Source organism: Plecotus auritus (genome assembly GCF_963455305.1).
Source record: "Plecotus auritus genome assembly, chromosome: 1".
Lineage (NCBI taxonomy): Eukaryota > Metazoa > Chordata > Mammalia > Chiroptera > Vespertilionidae > Plecotus > Plecotus auritus.
The window spans coordinates 212,739,185-212,760,117 of NC_137770.1; the positions used below are offsets into that span (position 1 = coordinate 212,739,185).

The following is a 20,933-nucleotide window of genomic DNA, read 5'->3' on the forward strand; positions in this document are numbered from 1 at the left end:
CATTTTTCTGAATGAAGAAATAATATAACATTCTGGAAATGTCTGTATCACTTTAGTTTTCTAAGCTGTTTCATGAGCACAATCTCACTGGACCACAACTGCAGTAAACAGGCACGGAAGGAAGTTCTCAGCCACATTTTACAGAGAAGAGAGCTACATTTCAAATAAGCTTAAAAACCTCAGCCATGGTCGTGCGACTTTTAAGCAGAGGAGTTAAAATCGAAATCCAGGTCTGACTCCTTGCCTAGTGCTTTTCTACTACTCCATACCAGTGTAATATTTTCATTTAGTATGGGAATTTAAAATGTATCCTCTATAGCCCTGCCAGCGTAGCTCAGTGGTTGAGCATTGACCCAAGAATCAAGACATCTGGGTTTGATTCCAGGTCAGGGCACATGCCTGGGTTGCAGGCTCGATCCCCAGAAGGAGGCGTGTAGGAGGCAGCCAATCAATGATATTTCTCTCTCATCGATGTTTCCATCTTTCTTTCCCTTCCTCTCTAAAAATCAATAAAAACATATTTAAAATTAAATAAAATAAAATGTATCTTCTACATACAATTTACCCATTAAAGATAGACAAACATACCCTCTGTAACTAATACTGTATATTCAAAAACATTTTATTTCTGCTTCTCGCTTACTCTTCCCACCTACAAAGAGCTCTGACCAGCAACTAAACTGTTCTTGTCTGGCAGCGCTGCTTGGTGGCTGGCTCGGGAAATGCGACGCATAAAATCTCTTCCTCCTTGTCCCTTGGGTAGAAGGATGAGGAGAGGACCATGCGAAGTAATCTCTGGCTTCCTCTTGATTGTTCATTGATTCTGTCTCAAACAACCTGCTGCTCACATCCATACTTTTCAACATTCCCCTTCTTCCTCTTTCCCCTCTTTATTTCATCTATGACACAAATACAGCTACAGCTCTGACCATTATGTCTTTATCCGATAAAGGAAAGTCATACTTTTTGCAATGAAAATAAAGTTCAATCTACATGCATTCAATAAGCATTCACTAGACACCCAACAATGTGTCAGAGACTATTCTGGACACTTGAAATACATCAGAGTTGTGCTATAATCCTGTAAGATCATCAAAAGTCCCCTGAAAACGTCTTCAATATCTGCACCAAACCTCATTTCTCTAAGCCAAATTTTAACTAAAACTGCTTTTTCTTCAGCATTTGCTTTCAAAATGAAATGATTTCGTATTAAATTTCACTAGGCAAATCTCTGGAAAGCCTGTAGGTTAAGGCTAGATTATGAAAGATGTTGAATGTTATGCCTTGCTAGGGAGTTGAATTTAGTCCTGTAGGGCAGTGGTCAGCAAACTCATTAGTCAACAGAGCCAAATATCAACATTACAACAATTGAAATTTCTTTTGAGAGCCAAATTTTTTAAACTTAAACTTCTTCTAACGCCACTTCTTCAAAATAGACTCGCCCAGGCCATGGTATTTTGTGGAAGAGCCACACTCAAGGGGCCAAAGAGCCGCATGTGGCTCGCGAGCCGCAGTTTGCCGACCACTGCACTAGGATATTTGAACAGGATTATTTTCTACCTCCCCTTCCCCCCAGTAACAAATATGTAGTATTTTAGTTACACTCCTTTTTGTGGGTTAGCCTTGGAGTCTACCTACAATTTATAATGTTCTTTCCAGAAAAAACTTTTTCTGACTTCCAAACCATCATCATAGAGGTAGTGAAAAGCAACCTGTTTAAAATATGGATATCTTTTATAAGGAGATAATGGAAATGAGATTGTCCTCTTTCGTTAGCCTATTTCTTTCTAAGGAGGTAGATTAATACTCCACTTTATCACAGCACATTCAAAAAAGAAGCCTAAAGTTTGATTGTTATCTTTCACCAGTTCCTTTTGTTTCCATATACAAAACTTTGGATTAGAATATGAGTTATCAATAAAAAGAATTCAGTGTGTATACAAATAATTTTATGTCCGGGATTAATTATTGACTCACTCTCCCTTCAAATAGCTGCCATAATATCTTGCTATTTTCTGTAAGTGGCCATAGAAAGTCTGGACCACCGAGAGACCTGTTGCAACCACAGTTTTAGGAAGTTCCTTAATCAACTCAACCAGACTGTACATCTAGGGATTAGGTAGAAGAAATAGTCATTAAGATCCATCTGGTCTGGTTGAAGCCCAGCTTTCTATCCCATTCTGTCGGATGCAGTAACTTTTTCTCATTTGCATACTATATCATTAACATAATGTCATCTTTCAACTATGTCTGTGTCAATTACAGACAAGCATGTGGGGAGGGAAAGCCAGTCAGGCTAGTGGTGCTGGTGACATGAACTGAATCACTGGCTTGTCCATTTAGCTGCGTCAGAGATGTGTCTGGCCACCAGCCATGAGAAACATGCCACCGAGAAGGAGTAGCCCCACCCCACAGGGAGCCAGAGCAGACCCAGGACACCACATTGCTTTCCTGCCCCTCTTTCCACAACCACCCATCAGGGCTTTTCTGTCTGCATAACTGCTCAATACAAGGAAGAAACACAGCGTAGTGGTTGATAATGTGGATGCAGGAGCTAGACTTGCTGGGCTTAACACCCTGCTCTGCTACTCACCTGATTGGTATTGGGGAAAGTTCTATACATCCCCTTGGGAAAGTTACATAAATATTCACCTATACCAGTTTCCAAATGTGCAAAATGGAGCCAGTAAGAGGGCCTATTTCTCTGATGATTAAATGATTTAATGCATTTAAGACATTTAGGACTGTGCCTGGTGCATAGTAATCACTCAATACATATTTTGTTGTTATTGTTATAACAGGGGTGAGGTTTCTGTATGCTGTTCAAAAATATGAATCAACTCCGTACTGTTTGGGGCAGTGAGGACCAAGAGATATTAGAAGGTTAGAAAGTTATTTTCTCCAATGTTATGTTTTGGTTTTGAACATGGCCCGTCCTAATTGTTGAAAACACAGAGCAGTGTCTTCCTAACTTATGTTCTAAATCAAGTCATGCCAGATGGCATCATATAAGTTCAGTTTAACAGACATTTAATGAGTACCTATTAAGTGCCAGATACTTCTAACGAAAGCTGGAGAGATTTAAATGTATGAGAGATGACATATCCACCACAGAATATAATTTAGTGGGGAAGACAGGCCCATGAACAAATTATTTCAAAACAATTTCCATTTGGTCATTATTCTCATAGGACAGGACAACCTAGAAAAATCTACTCACCAATTCATAGTATATTTGTTCCTGCTTATTTTTAACTTTCTCACTAATCTTCTTTCCTATTAATGTTTCCTCATTAATAGATAAAAGGATAAATTGGGGAGTGAAGTAGAGGAATGAGCAAGGAAACGATTAAATTAGTGAAAATACCAATAATTAAGTTGAAATCAATACACAATGTGGAAGTGCTAATGAGAACACCCCCACTTTGTTAGTCTTCAGGAGTTCCACCCAGAGAAACATCTTCTCATGAAGCAATATATACAGCATTTTATTTTTTTAAAGGTTCCGGTTTCAAATATTGTGCTTTGCCAGCCCAGAAAGCTTAAAAAGGGGACTGTTACCCAGAAAGAGTGAAACTTAAAAGCTGTTCTGACCAGTTTGCCACCAGAGATGCCCCACTGAATGCTTAGCTCACACTCATTTAAAGAACAGTATCTTCTGTAAGCATGCACCTCACAGTTTAGAAGCACTGTCCCTATAACTATATATGAACTTTTGCTCCATTAACTTAAATTTCAGTTTGCTCTTAATTCTGCTGGGTTTCCTGAAATGGGGGGTGGGGGTGGGGGGAGCTTCTAGGCACGAGGAAAGCAAATCCAAAGAGGAGGGCCTCGAAAGCAGTAAGCTGAATTAGCAACAACACAGAGCACATACAGACGTGCACATCAGATATGCAGAACTTCAAAGAAAAGAAGGCAGCACTTCCTATTTTTAAGCCTTGGGTTAACTACCAAGCAATGCAATCCCAGAGCAGGGATGAGACATCGAAAACCCAAACCTCATGAGTTCTTTGCCTGACAAAACTTGGGGGAGTAAGACTACGTGGGATGAGATGGTCCCTGGCGACCAGTTGGAATGGCATGAATTCCAGTATGAGTTGGCATCTGTCTTCCTGCCTCACTGAGTCGAGTGCAGCATGTTCTGGGAGAATTCTGTGCTTGTCAGTGAGCTGGCAGGTGGTTCCTAGCTTTTTACGCTGAGCTCTTAACCTCTTACACTGGGTCAAAAGTTAAGAGCTCAGCTCTTACTGGACAGACTTGAACCAATCTCCCCAGTTTGTCTGCACCTCCAAAAATGGAGTCAGAAAAAAACTTGAAAGGGGTGATTCCATCATCTCTGTTGCCTTGGTGGGAAGTAGGCACTAGGGTTTTCCAGGGAATGTGTGGAGGTCTGTGAGAAGGCTGCAGCCACAGCAAAGGGAATGAGGCTGGAGAGACCACAGTAGGACTGGCCCACACAAGAAAGACGGGCCCCCGGCCCAATTCTTCACTAAAAGTGACAACGACTAAAATGAGAGCTCAATGGTCCAAATCGGGATTCAGGGATCTCTTAGAATTTCTGACATCAGTAGAATATACTGATGAGGAGAATATACAGTATTTTGTAGGTCTAAATCGATCTTGATGCTAATGACATCACAAACTGCCTTTACTGCTGTAGCCAAAAGAAAAGGTAGACTTCTGAGCCTTCTTCTGACTCTGTAGATAAGTTAGTTAAACTTTCCTGATTGCAAAACAGGACTAATCCCATTCTACTTCCTAAGAAAGGATTATGAGAGAAATGAAAAGAACTGATATCTACCTGCTATTGAACTGTAGCTCAGCACCCCACGATCGTGGTATTGCAGTTCCAACACTTGAGTACATTATTCGATTTTACATGATTATATCCTATTTTAAACTCACAGCCCAATAGTCCCTCTCTTTTATACTTCCTGTCTATCCCAACATCTTTTCTCCTTCTTCATTCAATCATTTTAAATTCATCTCTGCTGTTTTTATTTGGAGACTTGGATACTCACTTTTTTGGAGAGGGCAATAATTGATATGGTTAACACAGTTTAAAGTGCAGACTCAAGTTCTGACTTCTGTAGACGGGGAAATAGTAACATTTTTAACATAATACAGACAAGGTCTGCTGTAATTAGTTTTCCATACATCTTTTGTATTGTTCTTGGTCACCAATGGAAATAATGAGCTAGCTTGGAGACAAAGTCAAAATTCTTTAAAAATACCTCAAATCTCCTAGGCTGGAACAGGAAATACTCTTATAAGCAAACAGTAAACATTTGGAACCTTTTAGCCCCAAGAAGTTAAACAGGGTGAAAATATAAATAGCTTCAGGAAGGTTTAGATATTATTCATGGATAAAAAGAATACATAAGCCCTAACCGGTTTGGCTCAGTGGATAGAGCGTCGGCCTGCGGACTGAAGGGTCCCGGGTTCGATTCTGTTCAAGGGCATGTACCTTGATTGCGGGCACATCCCCAGTGGGGGGTGTGCAGGAGGCAGCTGATCGATGTTTCTCTCTCATCGATGTTTCTAACTCTCTATCCCTCTCCCTTCCTCTCTGTAAAAAATCAATAAAATATATTTTTTTAAAAAAGAATACATAAAAATAATAGTACCCTGTCCAGTGTGGGTAAGTGGTTAGAGCGTTGGCCTACACACCAAAGGGTCATAGGTAAGGGCACATACCTGGGTTGCAGGTTTGTTCCTGCCTCAGTCAGGGCATGCAGGAGGCAACCAATTGATGCATCTCTCACATAAATGTTTCTCTCTCTCTCTCTTTCTCTCTCTTTTTCCTCCATCCCTCCCTTTCACTCTTATCTACAAACAATGAAAAAATATTTTCCAGCCGAAACCAGTTTGGCTCAGTGGATAGAGCGTCGGCCTGCGGACTGAAGGGTCCCAGGTTCGATTCCGGTCAAGGGCACGTACCTTGGTTGCGGGCACATCCCCAGTAGGAGGTGTGCAGGAGGCAGCTGATCGATGTTTCTCTCTCATTGATGTTTCTAACTCTCTATCCCTCTCCCTTCTTCTCTGTAAAAAATCAATAAAATATAAAAAAAATAAAAATAAATGTATTAGTCTTTCCTTTAAAAAAATATTTTCCAGTGAGGATTAACAAATTAAAAAAAAATAATAATAATAATAGCAAAAATAAAAAAATTTAGCAATACAAGTGTTGATGAGGATGTGGAGCAAAGGAAATTCTATGCAGTTTTGTTCAACAACTTTGGAAGACAAGTTAAAATTATGTTGTAAAGTGTATAGCCACATACCTTATGACCAGTTCCACTCCCTGTATATATCCTGACAAACCCTCCTAGATGTGCCTCAGAAGGCATATATGAAAATGTCCAGAAAGAAAATGTTCATCATAACAAAAAAAATGTAAAAAACCGGAAAACCCCAAATATTCACAAAAAGAAAAGAGCTCTGAATATGAATGAACTTCTCTAAATGTAGAAATATGGATGAGTCTTGCAAGCATGTTGACCAAAAAAAAGCAATTTACAAAAAAATTATATGTAGTGATACCATTTTTATACATCTCAAAAACATACAAATCTAAAAAAAAAAAGTGCTCTTTTAGGGAACCGTACATATGTGATAGAACTAATTTTAAAAGCAAGAGAATGATTAATATAGAAGTCAGAACCTTGGTTTCTTCTGGAGGCAGAGAAGCCAGAGGGTGGGATTGGGAAGGAAATACAAGTAGCTTCCACAGGCCTGGTAATAATTTAACCTCATTTAACTTATGCTTCATAACTTATATGTACATTATATATATATATATCCTTAGGTACCTATTAATACTTGAGTGGGAAATGAGAATTCTTACCTCCCTAATCATCTACGTAGACTTGATGGAAAGCAACTCTCATGCTTATTCTGAAAATGTAATTTGGTACAAAACGCAGATGAAACAGAAGGCAGACAATTGATCTGATCAAGGGTGCCTTTTCCTAAGGAAAAGAAATAAAATGTTTAATTTCCAAGTAATAAATGTGAAAAACCAGAAAAAATATATAAAGAAGAAAAAATTTTAGGTCATCTGAAGTCCCACAATCTAGATATAACCACTGTTAACGTTTTGTTATATTTTCCTCCAGTTTGTTTTTTTTCAATATGTAAAATTTGAATCAATATAGCATTTAAAAATGTGTTTTCTCATAAAGGTTTGGAATCTTGTTTCCCTGGAGACAGCAATGACATTATGGGTACATAGTATATCCACAGTCTAATGTTCAGTTTTAAGTTCTATTATATAAGTTGTCTGTATAAATGACAACTTAACTTTTAGCATTTCCTTCACTGGAACATTTAAGGAATTAGAGAAGGACAATCAAACTCAAGGTTGCCAAATCTTTTTCACTGTAATCGTTAGCTTCTAAATCAATTATGGAAATTGGTATGATGAGGTGGAAGAAATTTTTCTTTGGGTCACCTGCTTTCTTAAACTCTGATCTCAACACAAGAATACATTTTTTTTCTGAAAGGTTTTAAAAAGGGTTTTACATTATTTCTAATTTTTGAAACCATGGAAAATAGTATTTTGATAATTTATCATTTTAAAGGCAATTTCCCTATTCCTGACCATATATACAAAAGATTAATAGCAGGCTGTTTACATTTTCCCCCATGTGTATTTTTAAAACTTTATTCCTTTAAAACTACCTCAACTTACCTTCTCTTCAACTGCTGAGAGGATACATAGTGTTAGAGTTAGAAGATATTTCAATGCATCTTTATAGCCATTAAGATATAAGAAGCTCTAAACATGTAGAGTTGATTTTAAGGATTAAACTGCAAAATCGTATAAGAGCTGGAAAACCTATGTCTATCCCCTGCTGGATTCTTAAAATGTGGTTCTGATTCAGGAGATGTGGGGTGGGCCTGGACCTTTCAACAGGTGATTCAGAGGCCCAGTCAAGCATGGGAACTACTGCCCTCCGCTGAAAGACCTTAACCAATCAAAAAACAAAACAAAACTCTCTCCTTTAACCAGACCTGTGTTAGTGTGGGGAGGCAGATCAATATTCCACTCCTATTTGTCCATTTCTGAGAGGCACAGCTTGCGTGATTTCTCTCCCACCTCATCCAGAGTAGTTAGTAAGTGATGAGTGGCAAAACTCTAGCCCCTTCCAAAGACCAACCACTCTTTTGGGGAAAATGGCAGCACATCTTTTTTTTTTTTCCACTTAAGAAAATACAAAATGCTTCAAGAGTCCATTGCTTCCAGGAAGTTCACAGTGAACATAAAGGAAATTCCAAGCTAAAGAAAATTGGGAGACGTGCCTAAAGAATGATTCATCTGCTTTTTTTTGTTGTTGGCCAGCTCACCATGGGAATCTGTTTATGAGGAGTATCTGCCACTGATCATCTCTTTCTCCTGGTTTGATATTAGTGGCTTTACAAAGAGGTCAGAACAGCTGGGAGAGGGAGAAAATAACTGTGAGTCCATGGCCATGTCTACCAGTTACCAGTTGTAGCACTTCCTGTGAACCAGTTCATCTAGGTAAACACCTTTAACATAAATAAATAGGATTAGGGAACACGGGCCGCGTGTCAACCAGGCACTGGAATTGATTTAGGGAAAAGCCAGCAACTTTCATTTAACCATTTGGAAATGTTTATGCATTATCTCTCCCCATCCACAAAAGAAAACACAGCCACAAGACAAATTACTCTTTGAAAACTTCCTAAGACATTAATAACCACAGCAACAATAGAACTTGTGCTAAAATTAAAGTTTAAGAAGCTTTAAAATATTTTGGTTTTTTTTTCATCTAAAATTGTTTAGACTACCTTCAGAGAAACTTTTCAACAGTTTCCTTACTGGCAAGAGTTGAGAAGCTTTATTAAGGCCAAGGTCACTAGAATGGTTTGCTTTATAAGTTTCCTTTAAAAGAACGAGAGAAGAAACAAAGAAGCAGTAGCAAGCACTTGTCATCCAAAGAGGGCTGAAATGACAGTTTTGTGGAGAAGTGAAGTAGATCTCACAGTAAAGGTTGGATCTTTCAACTTCATTTCTAGAAACCAGTTCTGTTTGATGTACCTTGGAGAAGTAGGTGCTTTCAAATGGTCCTCCCACAAATCTCCTTAGCAGCCAGCCAAGCCCAATGGTCCTCAGCCAGCTAACCCAGGAAATACTTTAAAGTCAACTGGGGTCTATCCATGAAACCTCTTACTAGGTCCTGTAACAGGATGCCACAAAAATATAATATGAAAAAATGCACCTAATTAAGTCGAAGAACATTAGCCTGCCCTGGAATTGCATAACAGCAATTAAATTTTAAAAAGAGGGAAAGTACATGCATAACAGTCCTTGAATCTGAGTCCAGTTTAGAAATCTGTTCATTTGATTCATCTTTCTGAAGGACTGAGGGCTCCACAAAGAAGTAGCACATTTTCAAGAAAGAGCCAGCATAACTGTGTCAATGGAATTAGACGACGGAACCTTTCTAGGTCAAGAAATAAAATCAGGGGCAGCAGTTTCCCGCCTCCTGTGTTCTTTTAGGCAAAAATGAGCAGTGGTGGGTGGTTCCAGTGGGTGGCTGTGGCTTGAATGGGTGTCCTAAGAGGGCAGTCAATGCCCATTCAAAATGGCAACAAGCCCTGCCTGCATTAGACTGTTGCTCTCATGATCTTTTTGGCCAAACTGGAGATGGAATGGCCTGTTGGAAGAAGGGTAGCAGAGCATGGGACTGAAACTGAAGCTAAGGCTTTCCGTTCGAGGGTGCTGGTCACTAACTGGGTGACATTGGGAAAGTAAGTCTTCCTGGGCCTCGTTCTCCTGGGCTGTTACAGGAGAAAATGGAAGTTCTGTGTCAAAGAAACAGGGAGATAGGTGCCCTCAGGAGAGGAGGCATTTCTGACCTGGCTGGACCCTGCCTGACTCAGCACTGTGACAGGAATCACTGCTAGGGATTGTTAGGAGGGGGAGCACAGAGCTCCCTAAAAACGCAGGGAGATTTAGCATATTTATAGCAGGGGCTATTTGCCTAAAGCCCTAACACAGGGAGATTTTACAGTGACCTGAGCCCAAGATTCTCTCTTACCGGAAAGCCTCTTCAAATGACCTAGAGGAGAGGGAAAGATACTCATTTAGGGAGCCTGGGATGCAGGTCACGGTAGAAAAGGTACAGGTAACATTCTGCAGGCAGAACTGTGGAGGGTGGCCCTTCCCAGGCACAAACCACATCAAAACGTGCTCAGGATTGTAGCTGATGATTTTGCAATTGTTTGTTACAACAACAAACCAATGCGATTTCCACACTTGCCCTTGTTTTTTACTGTCAGCAAGGTGAGGTCCTGGCCTGTTAGTACCAAATCCACCGCCAAGGTCTTGACGACTCTAAACTTATACCTCCATATATTTTCACTTGGGGAGAGGGAGTGGAAGGGTGCATAGCTGGCTTTTTCTTTTTTTTTGGGGGGGGGGAGGGGGACAGTCAGAGGCTACTTAGGAATGCAGAAGTTATGTTGCCCCAAATCTGCTAGAGCAGTGTCTGGTTCTAAAGTAAGGAAATACAGGAGACCTTGAAGCTTGTCATTGACCTGTTCTCTTCACTTTACAGTGTATTTGATGTTAACATTTTTATTGATTTCAGAGAGGAAGGGAGAGGGAGAGAGAGATAGAAGCATAAATGATGACAGAGAATCATTGATTGGCTGCCTCCTGCATGTCCCCTACTGGGGATCAAGCCGGCAACCTAGGCATGCGCCCTTGACCGGAATCGAACCCAGGACCTTTCTGTTAGCAGGCCAGTGCTCTAGCCACTGAGCCGAACCGGCTAGGGCAGCAGTGTATTTTAACACAACCACAGGGGGAGTCTGAGCTTTTAAAGGACAGCTGCTGTCGGTTCTCCGCCGCTGGGTTTTGGCTCTGTCTGGGAGTCCTTACCCAGAGGGGACACAACGAAGTGGGCTCTCTCCGTGTCCTGTGGGACAATGGCCAGGCCACGCGGGGCAGTGAGCAGCAGTGGGCCCCGGGCCTCAGACTCATGCCTGAAAATCGGGGTGGAGGGAGGGAGGGAAGAGGAGGGTGCATTGCAGTGACTCACACCAGCCCTCAGGTGGAAATGTCTCCTGCTGCTCATCTCCGTGGACCCATCTCCACCTCTGCACGAGGGAGAGATGCAAAGCGCCGCCCAATTCGGAGCAGTCCCTTCTGCCCCACGGGCCTTTCGTTTGGAGCAGGAGGCGTGGGGTGCACAGCCCGCCCTGCCCAGGGCTCCTCGGAGGCAGAGCGACGCGAACCGGTGAGGCGGCCGGGCACCCACGCCCTCTGTCTCGCCGCCCCGCGGGCAGCTCCCTCCCCATGAAGCTTTGAAGGCGGTTTTTCAAAACCCCCGCCGCTTCCTCCGCTCCTTCCTGAGTCTTAGGGCGAGAGGGCGCGCGGCGTCACCCTCCTCCCGGCCACCCAGACCGGGGCCCCCGGGAAAGTCGCTGTAAGACTCCCGGCAGGTTCCCCCGCCGCTGTGCGACCGTGGGAGAGGACAGCTGCTGTCGATTCTCCCCATCCCCGTCCCTCCGTGCGTCCCGCCGCCCGGCCTCTCTCACCGCCGCCGCCTCTCCTTCCCCCGCAGCCGCGCCGGGACCATGTCGGCGGAGACCGCGAGCGGCCCCACGCAGGACCAGGTGGAGATCCTGGAGTACAACTTCAACAAGGTCAACAAGCACCCGGACCCCACCACGCTGCTGCTCATCGCGGCCGAGGCCGGCCTTTCGGAGGAGGAGACGCAGGTGAGGCCCCGCGCGCCCCGACCCCTGCCCGGGGGACCCCGTCCCCGGGGCTGCGCGCCACCCACGCGAATATAAGGGTGCCCCTCGTCCTCGCCTCGCCGCCCTCCCCCGACCCTTCATCGCTCTTGCACGCACTCCGGGAGCCCGTTCCCAGGAACCCCGATTCTGCATCGCTCTGACCGCTGCACCCACCTTCCCGGCTCCCTGGCGCCCCCTTCCCCCCACCCCTCGTCTACCCCTCTATCCCTAGCCCGCGGGGGCTCCCCAGGAGCGGCTTAGAAATCTCACGTTCGTCCTTCCTTCACTCTCCTCCGCTGCCCGGATAAGCGCTCTCTCCTTTCTCCGGGTTGGGAGGAGCGCCCCCGTCCCCTCTGGCCCCGCTGGCCCGGGCTCAGTTTCTCCCCTGGGCCGTGAGCGATCTGAGCCCAGCGCCCTCAAATCTCTCCGCGGCCGCGTCAGAGCTGGGGGGGAGGGGGGACCTTGGAGATGAGCAGTAAACGCAGTCCTCAGGTTTGACAAACGAGGAAACCGAGGCTCAGAGAGAGGGGCTTGCCAGGACGGCAGGGTCCTGAATTCCACGCCAGCGCCTTCCAGCTTCCCCGTAGCTGCAGAGCTAAGGTTGCATATAGCCCGGGAGCTTTGGTTCAGATATTTGAAAACTCCCGGGCTCTCAAGTTTAATCTTTTAGGGAGTGGAAGCAGATGTCCCCTTCAATGCATGGATTTTTAAATCTATTTTTAAAACCTCCTACATTATCCTGAAAATTGTTTAGGGTAGCAAATGAAACACTGTCCGTGATTATTAACCTCCAGGTGCAGTGGTATTTGGTAACTGACTTTATTTTCCCTTTGGTCATGGAAAGACAATTGGTTATGCATGATAGATAGTACTACTACTTGGAGCTGCTCTAGCATCTCTCCCATGGAAGCCCAAAGCACTCACACCTCCGGTCTCAGCTCTAAAGCAGAGATGTTCTTATTCTTCCCATTGCATACCCCAGAGCATCAGATACTTTGTCCTCTCCTCACCATGAACCATATTCAGATGAGGCTTCAAAGCTTGTACTGGGAGCTCCGGTGGGTCCTAGAACTAAGACCCTCCACCCCAACTCCAAAGTGATTTTTATGAATTAAGCCAGGCACACTTTGGACAACTTGCTTCTAGAAAATCCTTTCACTCCTAGGTCAAAGAGAAAGTCAAGCATACAGCAGAATGTAGTAGAAGGGGATTTGCTGTAACCCAAGTCTTACAGCTCATGTTTCTTGGAACCGGTGAGGAGGTGGCCTGCTGAAGTTTTATTATGTAAAATCCCATGCTATATTTAGAAAAGAAGAGTGATCACAGAGACAGTAGTTACTCATCGTTTAAAGAGAAGTCTGTGGATTTATTGTGGGCACCGCACCAACTGGGGGTCTAAGCTCTTCTCGGCCTCTGATTCTCCCGTGGTGAATTGCCACCATCCCCTTACCTGTAAGGCAGAATAATTATGTTGACCTTTGTAATGGCTGAAACTTGCAGGTATTGTTCCATGCACCCTCCAAGTATTAAATCGCTTATTTGTCACAACTATTAGCCCTGTTGTTCAGGGAAGGGACCCGAGGCACAGAATGGTTAGATAATTTGCTCAAGAACACAACTACGTAGCAGAGCCCTGGCAGTCTGGGCACCATCCAGACTCCTCACCAGATGCTATGTTGTCTCCACAGAGGAGGAAAGCAAACACCCCAGAGGAAAAGACTGGAATTCAATTTATATTTCTTCCTGAGTAAAATCCATGCATTAAAGGACAGCCATCCCAGCTATATATTCAGTCTTTCCTCAAGATTCACCTTATATTACAGAGCTTCCATGAAATCAAGTGCGGGCCAGGAAGCAAGTAAGGGCACCTGCTTCTTTTTGTGCTTGAGGTCAGCCAGTCCAGACCCCTGCACAGAAGGTGCCTCTGCCCCTTCTCCCGTTTCCTCTCTTCTACCTTCCCCCAGTGAACAGATGGTAGACCCAGCCCTGAAACGAGTGGGTGTGGGGGTGAGTCAGCCTCCCAGCAGGGCCCCTGGCTTCCTTTTCCTGCCATGGGGTCAACACCTCTTCCTCCCCGGCCTGCCATAGCTAGGCTTGCTCTCTGCCTTCCTCTTTAGACCTGCAGGGAAGCATCTGAGAGCCCAGAGCTCAGAGAGAGGCAACAGCAAGTTGGGGAAGAGGCTACCAAGGTACCCCTCTGTCATCAGGTGGGGGCTCATCTTCCAACTCCCCATTCTTTCCACCCCCACCCTCCTGCCCCTTCAACCCCAGTGTGCACTGGTATGTGAGAATGGTTTCATCTGTAATCTTTCAAACAGTATTTACATTTTTAAAGTATCTTCTTTTTTTTAAAGTGTCTTCTGGAGATATTATGCCAATGATGAACTTTCAGACATAAATAACATTTTTATTTAGAGCAGGCTTTGCAGGGGCCCTTTAAATAACTCCTGGGGGCCAGGGTGTGCGAGGCCTCCACGTAAGCAGGGTATCAGCACACCCTGTTTCCATTCTTTATTAGTGTTGTCCCTTTACACCACTAATAAAAGGCACCAAAATAATTTTTATTTCATATCCTGATTCCCTCATCCCTGACACCCCCACCTCCAGAATTTGAATCGTATTGTTTATTTTCCTAGAACAAGTAATGCATCAGTAGAGAAAAATAAACAGAAGATGCTCCTAGGACAGTGGTCGGCAAACTCATTAGTCAACAGAGCCAAATAGCAGCAGTACAACGATTGAAATTTCTTTTGAGAGCCAATTTTTTTAAACTTAAACTTCTAACGCCACTTCTTCAAAAAAGACTCGCCCAGGCCGTGGTATTTTGTGGAAGAGCCACACTCAAGGGGCCAAAGAGCCGCATGTGGCTCGCGAGCCGCAGTTTGCCGACCACGGTCCTAGGAGATAATAATCATTGCTGATGATCTGGCAAGGGCAAGAGGCACTTAAAGGTGCCACATTCTCGGACTGGGGGCTTTGATGACCTCTCACTGACTGTCCCACCGCAGGACAATGTTCTCTGCTGTGGGAGGGGGCACCTGTGGGAAGCCAGAATGACGTGAAGGGTGACCTAATGGAAATAACTTTTTAAGTTGCATCTCCTGAATAGAACAGGTTTTTCTCATGGCAGTAACTTGATATCGCCTACATTTAAATTAGATAAACCTGACAGAATACCGACCCCTGTGTCTTGCATTGTTCTGAAGTCAGGGTTAGAAGCCTCTGGGAAAGCTCTTTCATCAGCCCCTTGGGAGGTCGAGATGATCTGGCGCTTTCTGTTATCACTCACTCGAGCCCAGTGTAGCTGGCACTGGTTCTCAGAGAGGTTTCCAGTATTTTTATCTGCTCTTCGTGTCCTGGGACTGTTCCCAGAACTCAGTGGTTTTTGGTTGTAGACGTTTTATCAGTGGAATAAAGACCTCTAAAAGGTCTCCTCCTGAAAGGGATGAAATGTTAGTTACTAGAGAAAAGGACAGGAACAATGTTATTTTGCCTCAGCCCCTCCCCATCACAGCGTCTAATTATCATCTGTTCACTTGGAGTAAATAAATCTCCATCAGTGGGTGAGGGTAATGAGGGCATTCATTTATAAGCAAGCGAGGGATGAATGTCTTTCCCAAGGGATGCCTGAAACAACGAAGAGCCAGGTGGAAAATTAGTATTGATGTGAGTGAGATGTGGAAAGATTCAGCTCTGCAGGGGGGAAAAGCAAGCAAGGTGTTGAATGGTTTTTGTCGGACAACAACTGCTTTGCTAAATTATTACTAGTATATATATATATATATACTTGGTTTACAATACGTATCTTTAGAAAATAGTCGAGCTTTTCTTGAACTTTGTCCCATCCCCCGATGTGAGGGTTCATTTGGTTAAGCATCTAGATGCTATCTCACCAATTCACAACTGTGGTCCTTGCTGGTTATTTTCGGTAGCTGTACATTAATATTCTGCCTCATGAATAGTGTAAAGATGTGGGTGGCTCTTCTGAATGAAGCCAGCTCACTCATTTTGTCCTAAATGAATCCTGATAAAAACGAGACTTTCCTCCTCCAAGTTTTAATTAGTCTTTAAAACTCTGCCCTTTATTCAGCTCTGGCAACTGGAAATCCTATTGAATCAGACCCTGTAGCTTTGAAAACCCCTGTAGAGCTACCTCATTAATGAAGCTGGAGCCATGCAGCCCTCACACGGGATTTCAGAGTTAACTAAACACACTGAAGAAATTGGTGCCCACCTTTAGCAGCAGAACTTTTGACAGAAGAAATTGGTGCCCACCTTTAGCAGCAGAACTTTGATTAAAGCCACCAAAGTTTCATGAGCTCTCTCTTCTCCGTAAGGTTAGTTGTCCCCAGGTGTGAAATATGGCACCCAGACAGCAATCCCCAAAGAGAAGGCTTCCCTACGGCTGGGTAGTCAGCTGTCTCTGGCTTTACAGGACTTTTCTCGTTGCCGCCCTGCAGTACCAAGGTGTATAAGACAACTGACCTTAACAGCTGTGTACAGCATTTCCGTGTGTAAACTCTGTTGTACAGTTAGCGGTGGCAGGGGGTGAGGGGGTGCAGGTATGGTCCCATCCTGGGCAGCCAGCCTAGCATTGGTACAGAGCCCTAAAGTGTCCTGTGGCCTCACTCCCTTCTCTCTCCACAGGCCTTGATCCTTAGAAACACTCCTCCTGTGGTTCTCACCCTTTCTTCTGATCTTGAGCTTATGCCAAACGGCCTTGCAGCCCCCTAGATTCTGCAGAGATGACATCTTCCCCAGCATGGCCCTCGAGCCTGCCTGTTTGTTCTGAGGTTAGATGTGCAGCTGGGCAGGTGTCCATCTCTGCTAAGTCAGAACCCTTGATTTCTTTCTCACAACACTGTTCCATCAGCACAGTCCAGGTCTAGCATCCCCATAGCTATGCTCTTTCTGCTCCCTCTCTGTCCCCTCATCTGCTTACCCCTAGAATAGGTAGGTTCTAGAAATCTCAGAAGGGACAGCAGTGACCCCCTGAGCTTACCTCTTTTACAGTTGAGCTGACAGGTGCTCTATTTTTAGAAACTTCCTCAAGTACTCATAGCCAATTGGTTACAATAGAGCTTCCTGTTGGCAGGACGCGGGACTGCAGGGTCCCCGGTGGTCATCTACCCAAGCAGCTTGCCTGTTTACACCAGCGGGACATGAAAATATCAGCATTCTAAATGTACACCATGATGTGTGAAAGGTGGGGAAGTACCACAGAGAATGAAGTCTGCAGGTCCCAACTCCCCATAGAGTCCTCTAACTCATCCTCTCCCAGGTCCATCAATGCTTGCTGCTTCTATTTCTCACTAGTCCCTCTTCCAAGTTTTTTTTTTTGTTGTTGTTGTTGTTTTTTAAATCCTCACCCGAAGATATATGATGTAGAGAAGAGAGGAGGGGAGAAAGAGAAACATCGATGTGAGAAAGAAACATCCATCGGTTTCCTCCCATACGTGCCCCGACTAGATATTGAACCTAGTTATGTGCCCTGACCGGGAATTATGTGCCATAACCTCCTGGTTCATAGGTTGATGCTCAACCCTTGAGCAACCCTGGCCAGGCAATCCTCCTTTCCCTTTGGACCACAGAGGCTATCTTTTAGAAGGGAATGGACATCATTTTTTATTTTTTTTCAGGATGTGGCAGGTAATTTTTCACATTTCACTCCTCCAGAAATGGTTTAAGCAGCGCCTGGCCCAGTGGCGGAAGTCGGAAGGCCTACCCTCAGAAAGCAGATCCGTTACAGACTAAGGAGACGGTGGGCATTGGCAGTGCCCCCCATGAAGACCACCGGCTGTTTCTCTCCTGGGCTTAGCCAGGCTGTTTTGGTTTGTCAGTGTCATGTTGTATGTTCACTGTTAGCTGTCCTGCTATTTAACACAATGTTGTATTTTTTTTAATGTACATAACTAGAAAATGCAATAACAATAGGAAGCTATGTGCAGCTTCTGTGTAAAGCAGTGGCTTGACTAGGCAGGTGATGTGGCTTGCCTTTCCCTTTGGGTCATGATGACAGATGGTGTGAAAATCATCTAAGTTTGCTTTGGATCATCACCTCCCAATAACAATTTACTTTCAACATCCATTTCAGAGCAGGCAAGGCCTCTGTTGAAAGATAATGTGACCAAGAGGGAGAAACATTTCCTTCTGAATCTACTTCCCTAAGTTGTTTTCCTTGTGTTTCATTGAATACATTGAAGTTGTATGAGAATACAGAGGAATATTTGAGTCATTCAGATTTCAGTAAGTAGTTCCTTAGATTAAAGCTGCATTAACTTAGAAAGAACCTGGTTAGGCTAAAAGACAGAAACTGCACAAGTAACAAGACAGAAAAGCAAGTAACTAAAAAAGAAATGCACTAAAGTCTTTGATTTACTTTATTTAAATGCTTTTGTTAAATTTATTTTGCTAGCCAAAATGAACTGCTTTTTGTCTCTAAAATGATATTCTAAATAAAACATTAACTTTTTGTTGAAAATGCACTGAGTCCTCTGAATTTTTTTTACTGAATAATAAGCATATCAAAGAAAAACAGAATGACTCCACCATAAGAGCAGACTGACAAGCCCTGACTGGTTTGGCTCAGTGGATAGAGCGTCGGCCTGCGGACTGAAGGGTCCCGGGTTTGATTCCGGTCAAGGGCATGTACCTGGGTTGCGGGCACATCCCCAGTGGGGGGCGTGCAGGAGGCAGCTGATCGATGTCTCTCTCATCGATGTTTCTAACTTTCTATCTCTCTCTCTTCCTCTCTATAAAAAATCAATAAAATATATTTAAAAAAAAAAAAAAAAAGAGCAGACTGACAAAAGAGCTGTCATTTTCCAAATTCTTGCTACTCAAAGGGTGGTCCGGGACTGGCATCAGCTGCAAGCTTGTGAGAAATGCAGAATTTCAGGCTCCAGTGCAGACCTACCAAATCAAAACCTGCATCTTTCACAAGGTCCCCACAGGGTGTACATGCACATGAAAGTTTGAGCAGCACTGTTCTAAAGGACTCTGCAGTCCATTTTCACCCATCTACACTAATAAAGAGAAAAATGCTAATTGACCATACCTCTGCTACGCCCACAGCCAATCAGGAGTGATATGCAAATTAAGCCAACAAAGATGGAGGGTAAATTTGCATATTCAGGAGGGTCGGGCTGTGCCTGACACCACCTGCAGGGTCCAGTCCACCATGGGGGACCGGGCAGGCCAGGCGGGCTGCGCCTGACACTGCTGGCTGGGTCCAGGCAGCAATAGGTAATCGGGCAGGCGGGGTAGAGGGGAGCAGCGCCTGATGCTGCCCGCAGGGTCCAGGCAGCCATCAGGGTTGGGCAGGCGGGGTAGGGGGGAGCAGCGCCTGACGCTGCCTGCGGGGTCCAGGCAGCCATCAGGGTCAGGCAGGCCTGGCGGGCAGTGCCTGACACCGCCCGTGGGGTCCAGGCCGCCATCGGGGACCTGGGTAGGAGGGGGTGGCCAGGGTCTCTGGGATCACTGTCTGCCCCTGGGCCGCCTGTGGACACTGGTGGAGCTGGCCGGGGTTGAACATTTTAATGAAGATGGGATGCCTGTGCCCTGGCCCACCGTGCTCCGGCCCTGGCGAGGAGAGGGCAGTGGGCAGTTAGCAGGCACCAGGGCTTGGAAGGGACTGGGAGCAATCTGCAGGCATGCTACCAGGAAGAGGTGCTGGACCATGATGATGCAGAGGGCTGGCTGATGGAGGCGCGCAAAGGTGCAGATGAGGTGGCTCTCACTGGTGCTGAGCTTGAAAAGCCCATCGACAGCCTGATGGACTAAATCACCTTTCTGAAGAAGGTGCATGAAGAGGAGATCGCCGAGCTGCAGGTGCAGATCCAGTTCGCTCAGATCTCTGTGGAGATGGACATGTTCTCCAAGTCTGACCTCTCTGCCATGCTCAAGGACATCTGCGCCCAGTACGAGAAGCTGGTTGCCAAGAACATGCAGAATGCCGAAGAATGGTACAAGAGCTGCTTCACCATGCTGACCGAGAGCAATGCCAAGAACACCTACAGGGTGTGCACTGCCAAGGAGGAGGTGTCTGAAAGCCGCCGCCTGCTCAAGGCCAAGACCCTGGAGATCAAAGCAAGCTGGGGCATGAACTAAGCTCTGGGAAAGCAACTGCGAGAGCTGGAGGGTAAGCAGAACTCCGATGTTAGTGCTATGCAGGACACAATCAACAAATTAGAAAATGAGTTGAGAACTACAAAGAGTGAAATGGCATGATATTTAAAAGAATACCAGGACCTCCTCAATGTGGCTTTGGACATTGATATTGCAGCTTACAGGAAACTCTTGGAAGGTGAGGAGAACCAGCTCAGTTTCACCAGCGTGGGAAGCATAGCCAGTGGCTACTCCCAGAGTTCCCAGGTCTTTGGTCGATCTGCCTACAGTGGTTTACAGACCAGCTCCTACTAGATGTCCGCTCACTCCTTCCCTTCTTAATACACCAGCCACGTCCAGGAGGAGCAGATCGAGGTGGAAGAGATCATTGAGGCTGAAAAAGCCGAGGAAGCTAAGGATGAACCCCCCTCTGAAGGAGAAGCTGAAGAGGAGGAGAAGGAGAAGGAAGTGGCTGAGGAAGAGGAAGGAGAGAAAGAGGAAGAAGGTGCCAAGAAAGAATTTGAGGATGCAAAGGAGGAAGAAGCAGGAGGTGAAGGTGAAGGAGAAGATGCCCAAGAAGCTGAGGATGAGAAGAAAGATGAAGGTGCCGGGGAGGAGCAAGCAACCAAGAAAAGATTGAGCCCCCCTTTCCTTAATTATTTCAGGAATAATCCTCCTGAAACCAGGTCAACCCCGTCACCAACCAAGCAGTTGAGTTCCCGATACTATATGAATTAAGAAGTCAATATATATAACATTCTGAGGTGACTCAGGTTGGACATTAAATGTTGTGCTATGACTTTTCTCCTTATGCAGAATATCTGTTTGCTTGCAGAGTGACTTCCTGGCTTGCTGCCAGCCTGTGCATGGTCCATGCTTATGAGTTCAGGATCTATGACAATGTGAATAATTCAGATGTTTACAATAAAAACACATGAATACATGAATTCACTGATGTTAATGTTAAACTTCATGGAAAAAATAGTCCTTTGAATCTTTGGTGGTTAGAAATTAAAGACTTCAACTCATGTGCAATAAACAGTAAATAGAGAGAA

General features: G+C 44.7%; 1 protein-coding gene across 3 annotated transcripts in view; it reads left to right on the forward strand.

The window, feature by feature from the left end:
* The window catches only part of HOPX (HOP homeobox), a 29,617-nt gene extending 11,360 nt beyond the window's left edge, over positions 1–18,257 (forward strand). For 2 of the 3 annotated variants that reach the window (XM_080688178.1, XM_080688179.1), the window contains exons 2-3: positions 11,598–11,754; positions 17,449–18,257. In XM_080688178.1, the coding sequence (XP_080544304.1) occupies positions 11,611–11,754; positions 17,449–17,526 (222 nt within the window). In that variant the 5' untranslated portion in view covers positions 11,598–11,610 and the 3' untranslated portion in view covers positions 17,527–18,257. Of the gene's footprint in view, positions 1–10,935; positions 11,271–11,597; positions 11,755–17,448 lie in introns of those variants that run through there. The other variant, XM_080688180.1, reaches the window with a different exon arrangement.
* The last annotated feature ends 2,676 nt before the right edge of the window (positions 18,258–20,933 follow it).